Source organism: Podarcis pityusensis (genome assembly GCF_964106645.2).
Source record: "Podarcis pityusensis genome assembly, chromosome: 12".
NCBI classification, from domain to species: Eukaryota; Metazoa; Chordata; class Lepidosauria; order Squamata; family Lacertidae; genus Podarcis; species Podarcis pityusensis.
In genome coordinates, this window is record NC_138037.1 from 881,290 (window position 1) to 897,236 (window position 15,947).

Sequence of the window (15,947 nt, forward strand, 5' to 3'; positions counted from 1 at the left end):
GTTGATGCCAATGCAGATGTGCTGGCCCATCTGGCAGGTGGCTGAGAGAGGGCAGCTTACGCCAGCCCTGCAATGTAGGCCACTTTTTCTTTTTCTTTCTTTTTTTTGTTAGAGCGTTTATTAATTTTCCAATAAAAACATCCAGTTAGCATATCAAATCATAATCCAAAAAAACCCACTAAAATAAAAACAAATCCAATTGTATTCTGAATTTAATTCTAATTTTGTGACTTCCCACAGCCTGAACGTCAAAGCAACTCCAAGTCTCAGTCCTGCCTCTCACGATATTTCCATATTTCCATCACTTTTTCTTTTTCCTGAAGGGAGGGGGACAGGGCTGGTGCCGTGCTATTCTTATTATATATTTTATATTATATATTATACATTTTTAATTCTACCAATGTTTATTTGTTTTTATTCATCCCCCCCCCATGTCTTTAGCTGTTCTTATTTTATCTGTAAGCTACTTTGAGTACCTGTCAGAGAAAAAGGCAGAGGAATAATAATAATAATAATAATAATAATAATAATAATAATAATCTGGTGACGTGGGTGGGGTGGGATCGTGAAGTCCTTTGCAGGAGGAGTGCAATTAATGAAGGGCTGGAGCAGAGGCGGGGGGCGGGGTGTGTGTGAGGGTTTCAGCAGTGACCAGATGGGTGATGTCTGGATGGGTGCACAGCAGAAGGACCCCATTGCCCCTGGCAGAAGGGCAGACCTGGAAGAGGAGGTTCTGCGCTGTGATTCCTGGCTAGATGCTCTTTGGGGACCCCTCCCTCCTCACTCGGCGGCGACGCCGGGACCCGTTCGCTATGAGCGGAGCTTGCAGGGCTGTTCTTCCGCAGGCGGGTTTTCTGCATTGCGAGGAGGGAGAGATGGGTTTGGGGGGAGAGATGCAGCCGGGGGGGGGGGGGAGGCGGACGGAGCGGCTTGGAGGGGGGAGGGCGTGCGGGGGCGGAGCTCTTTCCTCCTCCCCCCCCCCGTCCCCGAATGACGCGCGAGCCCAACTGCGCAGCCCCTCCGGATCCACGACTGACGTCCGGACAGGCGGGCGTCACTCACCCCCTCCCCAAATCCCCCGGACGTTTCTCCAGGCGCCAGCAGCCTGGCACGGGGGGGCCACCCTCGCCTTCCCTCGCCTGTGATGGGGGAGGGTCTTGGACCCCCTGTCCTCAGATCTCCCCCCCCACCAATGCTTCCCGGCGCCGAGTCAGTTCTGCTCAGAGGCGACCCGTTGAAATGAAGGGACCCAACTCAGTCCCGTTGCTATTATCAGCAGGGGGCCAGTGGGTCTACTCTTGAGTAGAACGTGGATCCCACGCGAAAGACCTTCACCAGAGGCTTTGAAGCAGAGGTCGGGGGGGGGGGCCGCTTGTCATGGGTGCTCTAGTTGGGAGTCCTTCCTTGCAGGGGTTGGGCTGGATGACCCTCGGGGTCCCTCCCCAGGCTCCATTCTGTGACTCTACAACTCCCAATTTGCTTTTCTCTTGGTCTCCTGGCTGGAGCCCTAAGAGAAACCCCTCTTGCTCCTCTTCCGCCTCTCAAAGCGTCTCCACGGCAGGGTTAGGACCAGCTCCTCAGGACGTGGGGGGACCCCCCCCCCCAGGATGCCCCCAAAGCAAGTGGGAGAGAGAGGGACACAGGGGTAGCTCAGCTGGTAGAGCAGAAGACCCTTAATCTCAGGGTTAATCCATGGTGAACTGATGCCTTCTTGCTAACTTTTTTTGTCTGGTTTTACTGCTGCAAACTGCTTTGATCATTTGTCCGTGACACAGAGGCATACAAGTCTTTTTACAAATAAATACGCCATCCAGGTGCCGATACTGAAAGGCCTTGATGGGGCTTTGCACAGTCGCAGCAGGGGAGACTGCAGAAGACAGCAGCCGGGGTCTGCAGCTTGTGGGACTCTCTGCCACAAGATGCGGCCCCCAGTGACTCAGAAGCCTTTCCCAGGAGGAGAGGGGGCTCTGGTCAGCTGAGTGAGTCAAGGGGGCTCCTTGAGGCAGCTCTTGCCCCATAGCCCCAGGGGCTTCAGGGGGACCCATCTCACTCCCTTCCCCCCAGGAGGGCAGAGCTGAAGGGCCAGCAGGTGCCTCTGAGCAGGGATGGCTTTCTGAGAGGGACTCCCCAGCTAAGAAACCGGGCTGCTGTGTGGCATCTGGTGTCACACGCAGATGATTGATGCCCTTGATGAGGCAGGCTTTGTTGCAAAAGGGGAGGCGGATTGGGGCCCCAGAGATCTCTGCTGACCTGCTGAACTCTGGCACAGAATCCAGAAGGCAAAGGGAAAGCTCAGATCCTTCTGCCAAGTGGCCTCGGCTGCCCTCCAGTGGCCATCATAGAATTGTACGGGTTGAAAGAGACCGGGAGGATCGGCTGGTCCAGCCCCTGCAATGCAGGAATCTTTTGCCCAGCGTGGGGCTCGAACCCGTGAGCCTGAGATAATAATAATAAATAATAATAATAATAATTAATAATAATTTATTTATATCCCGCCCTCCCCAGCCGAAGCGGGGCTCAGAGCGGCTAACAACAGTAAAAATAACACAGTTTACATAAAATCACAATCAATTAATTGAAATACATTCTAAAATCAATTCATTCTAAAATCAAGTCTAAAGATGTCAAGTCCCGCAGGGCCCTCGTCTCTTGTGACAGAGCGTTCCACCAGATTGGAGCCACAGCCGAAAAAGCCCTGGCTCTAGTTGAGGCCAGCCTAACCTCCCTGTGGCCTGGGACCTCCAATATGTTGTTGTTTGAAGACCATAAGTTTCTCTGTGGGACATACCAGGAGAGGCGGTCCCCTAGGTATGAGGGTCCTAGGCTGCATAGGGCTTTAAAGGTTAAAACCAGCACCTTGAACCTGATCCTGTACTCCACCGGGAGCCAGTGCAGCTGGTATAGCACCGGGTGAATGTGATCTCGCAGCGAGGACCCCATAAGGAGTCTCGCTGCAGCATTCTGCACCCGCTGGAGTTTCTGGGTCAGTCTCAAGGGCAGCCCCACGTAGAGCGAGTTACAATAATCCAGTCTGGAGGTGACCGTCGCGTGGATCACAGTGGCGAAGTCAGGGTGAGAGAGGTAAGGAGATGAAGCGTCTCAGGCTGTACTGACTGAGCTACCCCACTGCAGACTGGTCAGACAGCAGGGCCTCTGTGTTGGGGGGGTTTCTACGGGGAGACAGCCAGGAGCAAGATTTGGAGCAGAGCAGCAGGGGCAGATTTGGAGCAGAGCAGCAGGGGCAGCTTCCTCAGAGATCTTGCAAGGCCCCTGCGGCTGCAAAGCTGCTCTGTGGACTTTGCTGCCTTCAGACAGGTTTTATTATCCTTCAATCAATTTTTGATGTACCAAATGGTGTCCCCCACGCTGCCCTGTGCCATGAAACAAGCCAAAGACTTTTAGGCTGCGGCTGCATTACTGGGCTGAACATAACAGCCTGGTTACGGACAAGTTAGCTGAATACCAACCATTGGGATGGTTAAGTGGGATTGAGAACAAAATGAGAGAGGAATCTCACCAGACACCTTGTGCAGCTTGTCCGAAAATTCAATGTTTGAGATAATCCAATGCAGATTGTTAAGACAACAGAGTCCAATAAATTGGCAGCCAAATTGGGAAGAACACCTGGACAAGTCTGGGGATTGTGAGAAGCCAGGGCTGACTTTTCTCTCCCCTTGGACAAACCCAAATGGACGCAGGGCCAAGATGCCGGCGAGACTGAATGGCTTGCCCTCAGCAGCACTCCAGGGGAGATTCCAGAAAACAGCACTGGCAGGAAGAATGTGCCTCTCTGGACAGAGACAAATGGAATCATTCTTGCATGTTCTTTTGCACTGACCCTGGTATCTGACAGTTCGATCTATGTTTATTCATCAGTTGGTTGCTATTAGGGAGTGGAATTTGGACAAATGCAAGGTGGCCTTCCTTATGTTTACTCAGGATGGAGGTAGTAGCCAAGTTTCTGCAACCTGCAGTGAGGATTTGTGAATGCTAGATGGCACTAACTTGAGTGTCAGATGCAGGGTATTTTTATGGGATGTTTTGTATTGAACCTTCCTGGAATCTTGTACAGGGGTACCTCGGGTTACAGACGCTTCAGGTTACAGATGCTTCAGATTACAGACTCCCCTAACCCAGAAATAGGACCTCGGGTTAAGAACTTTGCTTCAGGATGAGAACAGAAATTGTGCAGCAGCGGCGCGGTGGCACCGGGAGGTCCCATTAGCTAAAGTGGTAAAGGTAAAGGTAAAGGTAAAGGTAAAGGTATCCCTGACCATTAGGTCCAGTCGTGGCCGACTCTGGGGTTGCGGCGCTCATCTCGCTTTACTGGCCGAGGGAGCCGGCGTACAGCTTCCGGGTCATGTGGCCAGCATGACTAAGCCGCTTCTGGCGAACCAGAGCAGCGCACGGAAACGCCATTTACCTTCCCGCCGGAGTGGTACTTGCGCTTTGACGTGCTTTCGAACTGCTAGGTTGGCAGGAGCAGGGACTGAGCAATGGGAGCGTACCTCAGGTTAAAAACAGTTTCAGGTTAAGAACGGACCTCCAGAACGAATTAAGTTTGTAACCCAAGGTACCACTGTACACATGCCAATGAAGGCTTGAGAATCAGAGTCACTCCAGTGGGCTGAGTCTCTGTGAAGGGGCTCCAGGAGTGACCCACTTTTCCCGAACCTGGATGGGTCGCTGTGCCTCCGTGCATCTTCAGAGGCCGCCTCTCCCGGCCAAAGGCAAACTGGACTTTCACATGCAAAGAGGCCCCTTGGGCAAGTGGCAAAGTTCAAGGGGAGGAACTTGCGCCGCTCTGTGTGGACGTTGGCCTGGGATCCAACAAGCCAGCTCTACGTGGCAGCTTCCGGTGTGTAGGAAATGGCATGTGCCACCTTCTGCAAACCTCAGATTGGCCACCAATGCCCAGCGTGTGCCAAGGCAGCCTGGCAGGCGGATCTGTGGCTGTCAGTATACAGGGAGGCTGTGAGCTTCTGCCTGGGGATTATTTTATTTCCTAAATTTTATACACCAGTTGCTGGGAAAAACAAATCAACCCCAATCTCCATAAATAAAACAGAATTAGCCATAGGAAAAATTAGCAACAATTTAAAACTTTCAAAGTGTTAAAATAACAACAGACAAAACCCCCCAGTAAAGCTCACATTAGCTTCGTAAGCAACTGGAAGGTTTATCCAAATACAAATGTTTTTAGCAGGTGCCAGAAAGATTGCAGTAAAGGCACCTGCTTGCTATCAATAGGCAGGGAGTTCCAAAGTGTAGGTGCCAAGATCACGCAAAAAGATTATGTGGTACCTGTAACAGCTGTGGCATTACTCATGTGCAGGGGGTTCTTCTGGTGAAAGCTGCCCCAGACAAATGCACCTGAGCCAAAGATGTTGCTCCTCAGAGGAGGCAGAGACAGCTGTCCATCCTCCTTCACCTCTTCCACCCAGAAGCTTCTATGCACTGGCTGTTGGCAGAAGCAACGCTTAGTGAGAGCTCCCTGCTTTCATAGAATCACAGAATTGTAGACTTGGAAGGGACCCCCGGGTCATCTAGTCCAACCCCCTGCAATGAAGGCACCTCAGCTCAAGCATCCATAACAGATGGCCGTCCAACCTCTGCTTAAATACCTCCAAGGAAGGAGAGTCCACAACCTCCCAAAGGAGACTGTTCCACTGCCGGACAGCTCTCTTATTGTCAGAAAGGTCTTCCTGATGTTTAGTCGGAATCTCAATGCTTGTAACTTGAAGCCATGGGTTCGAGTCCTGCCCTCCAGAGCAGGAGGCTCTTTTGTGTGCAGACGGTCCCAGGTGAGTGACAGCCCCTCGCCAGAGGAAAGGCCCCTGGGCTGCGTGGATTAACCTTTCCTTGACCTGGGGGGGCCTTATCTTTGCGCAGAGCTGGCCGGGCTCCGGGCTGGGCCTCGACGGTCCAGCAGAGGGTGCTGTTGCATTAGGAAAGAAACGGCTCGGGGGTTCGGAAGGTCTGGGGCTGGGTTTGGGGGTGGGGGCTAATGGGTGCCCGTCCCTCCTGGCAGAGGCCCGAGCTCGGGGGGCCTGGTTTGGAGTCTCCAGAACTGGCCCCACAGCGAGCCTTTCTGGAGTGGATCTCGCCCGCAGCCTCTCAGACGGCCGAGCCCGGTTTGCCTTTCCGCTGGCCCCACCGCGCCCCAGGGCTGGGTGGCCCGACGGCTCGCCCTCTTCCTCGGCTGCCCCGCCGTGGGAGGCGCGCCGCTGCCGGCCCGCTCCGTCTTGGGCGAGGCCGCCTTCCCAGCTGCGAGCCGTCGGGCCTCCGCTCCGGGCAGGGCGGGATCCGCGCCAGAGTTTGCGAGGCGCTGTCGGGGCCAGGCCCGGGCACGTCGCTGCCTGGCGCGGGCTGCGATGCGCGAGCCAGAGGAGGCTCTGCCAGCGACGGGGCCAGGCCAGCGCGGACGCGGCGGCGGGGGCATGGGGCGCGGGGCCGCCGGGGGCCGGCCGTGAGCCCCGCGGGGATGCGCAGCAGCGGCAGCAGCCGGCCAGGGCGCGCCGTCGAGGATGGCTGCCGAGGGCTGGCGCTGGCGTGAAGCGGGCCGCCCGCCGGGGACCCCCCGCGCGTGCCCGCGCCGCGCCGTCAGCGTGTGCGAGTCGCTGGACCTGCAAGGCGTGCCCGCCGTCCAGGCGGCCCTCAAGGCGGCCGAGCGCCAGCGCCAGCGCCCCAAGAGCCTCTGCTCGGTGGGCAACGGGCTGGGCGTCGGGCCCCTCGGAGCCGCCCGGCCCCCGACGCGAGCGCGCAGCGGCTTCCTGGACTTCCTGCGCCTCCGCTCGCCCCGACGGCACGACGACGAAGGGGCGCCGCCGCGCCCGGCCAGCGCCGCCTTCCCGCCGGCCGAGGCGCCCCCGACGGAGCCCGGGGGGTTCCTGCGCGGCGGCTCGCTGTGGGGCAGCCGGCGCTGGAACCTGTTCGGCGCCCGCGCCGACGGGGCGCGCAAGGGCCTCAGCTCGCTGCGCAAGAGCTTCAGCTTCCGCCTGCGCCGCGGCCACGAGCTGCACCGCTCGGGCTCCGGCCTGCTGCGCCCCGCGCGCCTCCGCACCCGCAGCGAGGGCGACGCCAGCTCCCTGCACACCTTCCCCAGCAAGCGGGACCTGCTCTACCCCGACGCCGCGCAGCCCCGCGGGGACCGGGCGCGCCCCGACGGCGGCGGCGGAGGAGCAGGCAGCCTCTGGAAGCTGCTGGCGGGCCGCCTCCGGCGCCGAGAGCGCTGCGCGGGCCGCTCCTTCAGCCCCCTCGACCCCCGCGCCAGCCCCGCCAGCGCCCTCTGGAGCCTCCCGGGGGCCGAGCCCGTCCTCGTCTCGGTGGGGAGCCGCCGCAGCAGCGGGAGGGCGCCCGGTAAGGACGGAGAAAAGCCGGGTGGGTGGGGGGGGGACACCCCTGAAGCAGACCAAGGCTGTGATTTTCACGGGGGGGGGGTCTGGGGAGGTGGACGGTATTCTATTTAATGGATTTCTTTGTTGCATATGTATCCCACTCGTTTCCCCATGCAGCTGGAGGTGGCCTGCGTATTCCTCCTCCGCCCCACAACAGACCTGCTAGGTAGGCTGGGCACTGAGGAAGTGACTGGCCACTTCATGGCTGAGCGGGTTTATTTGAACCGTGGTCTCTCCCAGGTCCTCCTCTGACCACTGAAGCAGAGGTTGGCTGGTCAGTTTAATAAAGTTAAACTGTGGAACTCCCTGCCACAGGAGATAGGGATGGCTGTAAAAGAATTCATGGAGGAGACGGCTTTTAATAGCTACCAGCCAGGATGGCTCTGTTCTGCCTCCACAGTCAGAGGCAGCAGTGCACCTGAATCCCAGCTGCTGGAATCCCAGGCGGGGACAGCATTGCTCTTGAGTTCGAATCCCGGTTGCTGGTTTCCATTTGAGGCCTCTGGTTGGCCACTGTGAGAACAGGAGGAACTTTCTGGCAGTAAGAGCTTTTAGACAAGGGTCCTTTTCTCCTTCCTTGGAGGTTTTTAAGCAGAGCTTGGCTGGACACCTGTCATGGATGCTATGGCTGAGATTCCTGCCTTGCAGGGGGTTGGACTGGATGACCCTCGGGGTCCCTTCTGACTCTACATTTCTGTGATTCTATGACCCTAACCACTGCTCCACCACTGGCTCTGGGCCATCGTAGCTCAGTGACAGAACACCCACTCCGCATGCAGAACGTTCCCGGCTCAGGCCCCACCGGCAGCTGCACGCAGGACTGGGAACGCCTCCGGTGCTGCCAGTCTGGGTTGGCAATGCTGAGTATAGAGTGTTCGAAGGCAGCTCCTTCCTGTGTGTTTTCCTCCTGCCCCCTTGTGTGGTCTATGCCTAAACTCTCGCTTGTAACTTTTTAGCCCCACGTAATTATGATGATTGCAACTTTGACTGGTTGCCTTCCCAGCAACCCTGCAGAGTAGGCTGTTAGCATTGTTATCTGAGACTGGGCTTGCTGGAGGGCAGCTGGCAGGAGTCCACGCCCTTTTCTGGGGGGTATTTAGACCCAGTGGCAACCTGCAGACCCCACGAGAGCCGTTGGTCGAAGTCCCACTGTGGCCAAGGAGCGTCCCTTGGCTGGGCTGGGGAGAGATTTTGAGGCTGTGCCAGGAGGACTTTTGCCCTTGGTGCCAATGTAGCTCTGGAGGGAGGCTGGACAGCCAAACTCTCTTGCTGGGGGGTGGGGGGGGGAGCGCTTAGCTGGAGTCTGCCTAGAAGCTGGCAAGGGAGGGGCATGGAAGTGGCGTGGTTTGCAGCGGGAGGGGGCTTCCTTTAAAAAGATTCTCTTCTCACTGAACCCACCCTGGACGCTTTTTAGCAGAGGTTGGAGGGTCGCTTGTCAGGGATGCTTCAGCTGTGACTCCTGCCAGGGTGGATTTGATGGAAATCAAATCGATTTAAATCACAATTTAAATAACTAGTCAGTAAGACTTGATTTAAATCTCTCTCTTTTTTAAACAGAAAGACTCATTCTCTCTGGTATAATCTTAATATTTGCAACCAGGTGAAGGTTTCATTTTTGGAATAATAAATTTTCAGAGTAGTTTTTACAGTTATATTAAAAAATACTGATTTGGTTATACTATCAGAAATACATAGATAATTAGGAAATTATTGTGAGGTTTAATCAGTTAACTGCTTATATTTGGGCAGCTTTTCTGCTGTACTTTATTGGAAGGAGAAAAATAATCATTTCCTTAATAACAATTTAAATAGTTTATTTGACTAAAACAATAATATTATAACTTATGTATCCGTGTTTGTTAACTGATGTGGTTAAACAATCAATCAATATATATATATATACACATATATATACATACACACACACACACACACATATATGAATGAAAAACTGAATGAAAAACAAAACAAATCCTTATTTCCTGATGCATAGCCTTTAGACCAGGCATAGGCAAACTTGGCCCTCCAGATGTTTTGGGACTGCAACTCCCATCATCCCTAGCTAACAGGACCAGTGGTCAGGGATGATGGGAATTGTAGTCACAAAACATCTGGAGGGCTGAGTTTGCCTACACCAGCTTTAGACTATAATGTAACTTAAACAGAAAACTATCTTTAGAAAGATTTTTCCTTCAAAAGCATTTTATTTTTAAAATCCAATTTAAATTTTAAAAATCCATTTTTTTATTTTTTTTAAAAAATCATTTATTTTTATCCACCCTGATTCCTGCATTGCAGGCGGTTGCGCTAGATGCCCTCAGGGGTCCCTTCCAACTCTGCGATCCTTTCCCTCTGGCTGCTCACAGACCAACCCCAGACAAGAAGCCAAGGGCAGGCAGGAATGCAGAGGATATTTAGGGATGGCCAGGAATGTGGATGTGGGAGTCTCCACCCGCCACCTTGGGGCCCCCAGAATGGAAAGAGCCATTCTCCCTCCTCTCTCCAAGGCCAGATGTGCAGAGCACCTGGTGCACAGCTGCCCTAGAGGAGAGAGGTGGGTGCCAGCGGACAAAGGATTCTGGGCCTCTGAGCCGCCACAGCCCTGCACCCCACAGCTTGGCCACATAGGCAGCCTCTGCCGCCGCTGCAGGTTTCTGCACGGCTGGGTGGTTAGAGACCCCAGCAGTGGGCCAGGTGGGGGGACAGGACAAGCCCCTCGACCCCCCCAGGCAGCTTCAGGTAGAGGACGCTTCGTTTGGACTGCAGACTCTTGTTTTCCCTGGCAAACACCTGGCTATTAATCCGTGGCTCGGTGGGCAGTGCATCTGCCTGGGCAAGCAGAAGACCTCTGTCCATAGCTGTCAACTTTTCCCTTTTCTTGCAAGGAATCCTATTCGGAATAAGGTAATTTCCCTTAAAAAAAGGGAAAAGTTGACAGCTATGCCTCTGTCTCCACTGCCCCTCCAGGCAGCGGTGGGCGAGAGATTCTCCGCCTGAAATCCTTGAGCGCTGCTGCCAGTCCGTGCCGGCAGTATGGAGCTGGAGGGGCCCCTGCTCTGACTCTGTACAAGGGAGCTGCCCACTCCCCCCTGGTTTGCTGTGAGTGGCTCCTTCAAAACATGAGGTCCTTGGCTGGGGCAGAAGCTAAAGCAGAGGAGCTGCTGGGGGGAGGGGGGAGCAGAGGGGTCTTCTCTGGGGGGGGGGATGGGGGCGCAGAGGGAAGAGAGTCATGAGCAGTGCTAGAAACCTCAGGTGCACAATCTAATTCCCAAAGGGTACCTTAAACCTGAGTACGGTCGCCATCATGGAATGTCTAGGTGCCTTTTCCCAATGAATTATTATTATTATTATTATTATTATTATTATTATTATTATCATCATCATCATCATCATCATCATCATTATTACAGTTGTTTGTTGGTTTTCAAACAGCTTAGTTCACGAACAACTTGGAACTGGAACGCCACAAACCTGGAAGTAGGTGTTCTGGTTTGTGAACTTGGCCTCAGAAGCTGAACGTCCGGCGCCACTTCTGCGGCTTCCAATTGGCTGCAGGATGCTCCTGGAGCCCATCGGAAGTCGCACCTTGGTTGTCGAACATTTTTGGAAGTTGAACGGACTTCCAGAACGCATTCGGTTCGAAAACCAAGGTACGACTGTAATTCTGTTTCTATGCCACTTTATATTTTAAAGAACAAATCTCAAAGCTGTTCACAACACAGTTAAAACATCGTATAAAACAACCCAGAATAAAACTAATTCCAGCTTCAAGGAAAATATTTCAGCTCACTTGGCTTTCCCCCATTCACCAACCCGGCACTCAGAGATCTCCATGTGGTCACAGTCGGATGCGCGCCAGTTGCAAAATGCGCCCGGGAGATTTCCGTCACTGGCCAGATAGATAGAATTCTATCTGTGATATTTTATCTGCAGAAGCAGAATAATTTTCAGGAACCCAAATGTCATACTGAATAATACGACTTTTGAGCCGTCAGGCCCCCAAATGACAACTAGGCAATCCATTTTGGCGACTGTCAGCCTGGTTTAAGGGGCCATTTGCCGCCTCGCTGATATACCTGAGTTTCTAACCCTGGTTTCAGGCCCTGGGGTCTCTACCGGGAGATTCTGCTGGGGGTTGAGGGCGGGGTCCTCTGCATGCTCCATAGCCCTGAGGTCCAGTGGCCTTCCTGAGATGTCTGGAGGGAGCCTCTGGTGGGAAGATGCTGGGTGGAGGCAGGAGGGGCCAAGTGGGAAGGAGATTTGGCACAGGAAGGGCAGGTAGACGTCAGAGGGACGTGCCTGGGCACCAGCCGGTGGGTGAGGTGAGGTCATCATCGCCAGGGATGGCAAGCCAAGCCAAGGAGCTGGGCAGGAGGCCAAACCGGGAGCGTGTGTGTTTTGGGTGGGGGCAGGGATGTCAGGCAACACCTGCGCTCTGTGGAGAGAAGGAAGGGGGCAGGAGGGGGCCGTAGGGCTGCCACAAACCCCTGCCTGAAACCCTGGAGAGCCAAATGCCCCCCCACTTGAAGATTTCCAAGGGTCCTGGCAGACAACCTTATTATGCCTGTTGCAGCCACTGCAATGCCAAGTGATTTCTAATTGCGTTTTTATCCCTCCTTTTCTTTAAAACATATTACATTTTATTGCATTGCTGCTGCAATTCCACAGAATTCAGGTTTTGCTAGTGTTCCTGGCAGAGACGCCCGGGTCCCCCTGAGCGAAGCCTGGGGGGGGGGGGCTGGGGTCGTCAGTCCTGCGCTGCATAGATGGACCCACGGCCTGACTCTGCACCAGGCGGCTCCCTCCGTTCCACGGTCCCAGTCTGGGCTTTCCTGCGTTTCCTTTCCTTCTGAGCTCCCTTTTTTGCAGCCCCCCTAATGGGAACCTGCAAGTCAGGATTGTGCCGCCTGATGCAGGTCAATGGCCGTCCACGAAAGCTGGTTGTGCCATGATGAATTTGTTAGCCTTCAAGGCCATACGGCTCCAAAATTTTATTTTTCAAATGACGAACTGACTGATTGATTCTCAGTGAAACATCTGGCTAGTTCAGAGGGTTAAGATTTTTGAAAACTTAAAGAAGGAAAGTCCTTTGATCCAGGTACAGTCTGCAGATATAGCCTATTCAAGCTTACTTATCTTAATGGTGACCATTCATAATGTGGGCATTTTCTTCACATATGTGAGCAGGGCGGGGGGGGGGTGTGTGTGAATGAAGACAAGCAACACATCGCTATAATGTCCTTTGCTGCTCCTGCTCAGGCTGCACAGAAAAAGCATTTTCGTTACAGAAGTTCATTCCGATTGTGCAGATAAAATATCACAGACAGAATTCTGCAGGACGGGGTCTTAGTGTGTGAAAACAGTCCCAATCCAAGGATCCCCAGGTGGCGGAGATGTCAGGCCCCATCCTGGCTCACGGGCATCTTCACTTGGTCGCAAGTGGCCAATAGCCAGGTGCAAAATGTGCCAGGCGGATTTCGAACCCTGGCTACTAGTCAGGATGTCTAGGCTCTGCCTGCACAGTCTTCTGTAGCAGCGTAAGACAAAAGGCTGAATTGAGATGCAAAATAAATCTGAGGCTGCCGTGCCGGTGCCCAGTGTGTCTCCCTCCTCCCCCAGCCTGGGCAAAGTGGTGCATCTTCTCCCACCTGTGAGGGCAGGTGCATGGCAAGGCGAGAGCCCCACCCCAGGTGTCTCTTTAGGCCAGAAGGCCGTGATTTCAAACAGAATGGGACAAATGGTTGGGGCCGCGTCACAAAAAAGTACGCATGACTTGACACCTCTCTAGCATCCAAGGGCATCTTTTTAAAAGAAGCAAGCAAACCATGTTGGATTAATCTTCAACCCAAACTGGGTGCCGTTATAAATGAGCCTCTCAAAGCAATTTTGAATTGTAGGGAGACTCTCTGAAGTGGCCAGAGAGGCTTTGGGGTTGCTGCAAAGATGCTGCAGTCTCACAGTTGTGGCTTTTGACAGTTTTCCTTGTTCCGTTTGATGCAATGGTCTCAAATGATGGGTAGCTGTTTTCACTCACAGATATTTTAAATGCTGTTGTGTAGTGCTTCTCTAATATAGCAGTAGCTGACTTTTGCAGTTTTGATCATCTCTGGGTCATTCCTGAAGGAGCAAGTGCCGTTTTGAAACACACAGAGCTGTAATAAACCTTAATAGTCACCACTTGTGAGAACATGTTTCTCTTCTTTGCTTTCTTTGATTATTATTTTTTACCAGCGGGGGCAAAAATGCCCATTTTGCCTTGAAAGCCGATTCCCATATTTCTCCTCCGCCCTCTTTCATGCCCCCCCCCTTGTGGGTTTTCTGTGTAACCTCCAAGCCTTTGTGTGTAATATTCTTGCTGTTACCCGTAGGAAGTTAATTCCTCGAGTTCCTTGTAGTTCTCTAGAGTGAGGCTTGAGCAGCGAAGGAGCCAAGTTGCGGGTCAGGAAAACAACAAGGAATGGTGTTTGTTGGACTGAAGTCAGTGCACCCCTTTCCATCTCAGTCCCAGGGCAGAATTGCAACGCAACAGGCAGTTCTGAGATTCTGCCGGGGGGGGGGGGGAGGATGTATATTTGGCTACTGTCCAAAGGGCCCTATGTTTTCATTCATTCATTTAGAACATTATAATCCACTTTTCCTCCCAAGGAGCTGAAGGCAGCACACACAGTTCCTCCCCATCCCATCCCATTTCACCCTCACAACAGTCCTGTGAGGTAGAAATTGTTATTATACTTACGGATAAAAAATGCAGCACAGAGATAAAACAGAAAAACTAAAAGCATGGAAAGAAAGATGATCATCAAAAAGTATTAAGCCTGTATAGAATTTAAACAATATAAAAAACAAATCTATTAAAAATGCAAATAGCAACAGCCCAAGAAACGTCAGCGCACTGGGCCTGTCTATGAAAGCAGCCAGATCCTGAAGGCCTGTCGGAATAAAGGAGGGAGCCTAGTGGGCGGTTGAAGCTTGAATGATAGAGTTGGAAGGGATCCCAGTGGTCATTTAGTCCAACCCCTGCAATGCAGGGGTGCAGGGCACTGGGGGTCGGGGACATGGGTGTGCTGGAGGGTGCGGGTGCCTTCGGCTTCTGATCCTGCCATTCCCAGTTCTGGGATAACTGGCTCAGGTTCATGTTTTGTGGGGAGGCTGTTCTCCCCGATCTGCATATGAATCTTCCAGATATTTGCATTTGAATATTGCATTGTTGCTCTTTTCTGCGTGGGAAAAGGAAGTCAGAATGTGTTGAGGTAACTGAGGCGTGTCCTTGGGGTTGCCTGTGCAGTTCTGTGTGTCTCCAGGAGGAGGTCAGTCTGCTCTGACTCAGTTTCCCTAAATCCTCCCCCAAGTTCCTGGCCCTCATGAAGGAGTCGTGAATCTAAGCAGGTTTGTTTGTTTACTTGTTGCCCACCCTTCACCCCAAGGTCCCAAGGCGGGTTGCAATATTAAAATGCAATATTCAATTGCAAAAAACAAGGTGGATCCTAAAAGCATACACTTCCCATGGGGTGTCCTCAGCTTTTACCAGAAGCTGAATAGTGAGGGTGCCAGACCCACCGTTGCAGAGAGTGCCACGGTTTAGGGGCCACCACAGAGAAGGCCCTCTTCCCCTTAACTGCCACCCCAAACCAGCCCCCCAGAGGGTCTGCAGGGAAGGAGTTAGCCTTTCAGATATGGGGGGGGGGGCTGAGTTATTCAAGGCTTTGAAGGTGTGTTGGGGGTCGGGGACCCTTTTGCCTGCCTGCTTGGCATCCGGTCCAGATAGGACCCCAGCCTCCCCCGGCCCCCAGTTTGGGTCTTACGAAAGAGCTGTGAGGGTAAGAGCAGTTTGGCTTTGGACCGGTCTCCTTCGGAGGTTTTAAACCTTCGTTGGAGGTTATTAAGCAGAGATTGCATGGATGCTTGGCTTGAGATTCCTGCATTCCAGGGGGTTGGGCTGGATGACCCTCGGGGGTCCCTTCCAACTTGAAAGTTATTTGATTGCATGGCCAGGTTTGGGTTTCTGCATAGAGGCTGCGGAGGAAGAGGTGATGGCAGAAGTTGGGGGGGGGCCTCTGCGCAAGAGACCGGCTCAGCCTGTCTGGGCAGGGCTGGGGCGCGGCTGGAGCTGAGCTCAATCCCGTGGGGGGTGGGAGGGCCTCCCCGTTTGCTGAACTCTGTGCTTTGACCCGGGCAGGCGTGTTGGGCGGGGCCCCACCCAGTCTGCAGCCCCTGCCCCTGCCCCCATCCTGAGATGCCTCCTCCATGGGGCAGGTTCGAGAGATGGAGATGAGCTGCTTGTCTGTGTGGCTCCCAAGGCTTCCTGAAAGTGGGGGGACCTCTCTCTCCCTCTTGGACAGACCCCATTCCTCCCCCTGCCTTCTGCCTGCAGTGCCCCCTCCCCTTCCCTGCCTCTGGGGGGGGGGCATGACACTGAGAGGCATCTGCCTCTGCAGGGACCTGGAGCAGCCAGACTCGCCTAACCAGTTTGGGTGCTGTTCTGGCAAGCCCAGAGCCAGGGGCTGATCCTCCTGCTGCTGCTGCTCCTCCTCCTGGCTGCTGCTGCTGCCT

The 15,947-nt window shown here is 53.7% G+C and overlaps 1 protein-coding gene and 1 long non-coding RNA gene across 4 annotated transcripts in view; one reads left to right on the top strand and one right to left on the bottom strand.

Annotated features, from left to right (window-relative positions):
• The window catches only part of AGAP3 (ArfGAP with GTPase domain, ankyrin repeat and PH domain 3), a 102,334-nt gene that overhangs the window by 25,590 nt on the left and 60,797 nt on the right, over window positions 1-15,947 (top strand). The window contains exon 1 of one of the 3 annotated variants that reach the window (XM_080975408.1): window positions 6,513-7,359. The exons of the other annotated variants lie outside the window; for them this stretch is intronic. Coding sequence (XP_080831534.1) covers window positions 6,528-7,359 — 832 coding nt within the window. The 5' untranslated portion in view covers window positions 6,513-6,527. Of the gene's footprint in view, window positions 1-6,512; window positions 7,360-15,947 lie in introns of those variants that run through there. 3 annotated transcript variants of the gene reach the window in all.
• On the bottom strand, window positions 564-5,935 carry LOC308458971. Its single transcript, XR_013977793.1, has 3 exons — window positions 5,305-5,935; window positions 2,251-2,436; window positions 564-854 (listed from the first exon to the last, which is right to left on the bottom strand). It is a non-coding gene; the product is annotated as an uncharacterized lncRNA (long non-coding RNA).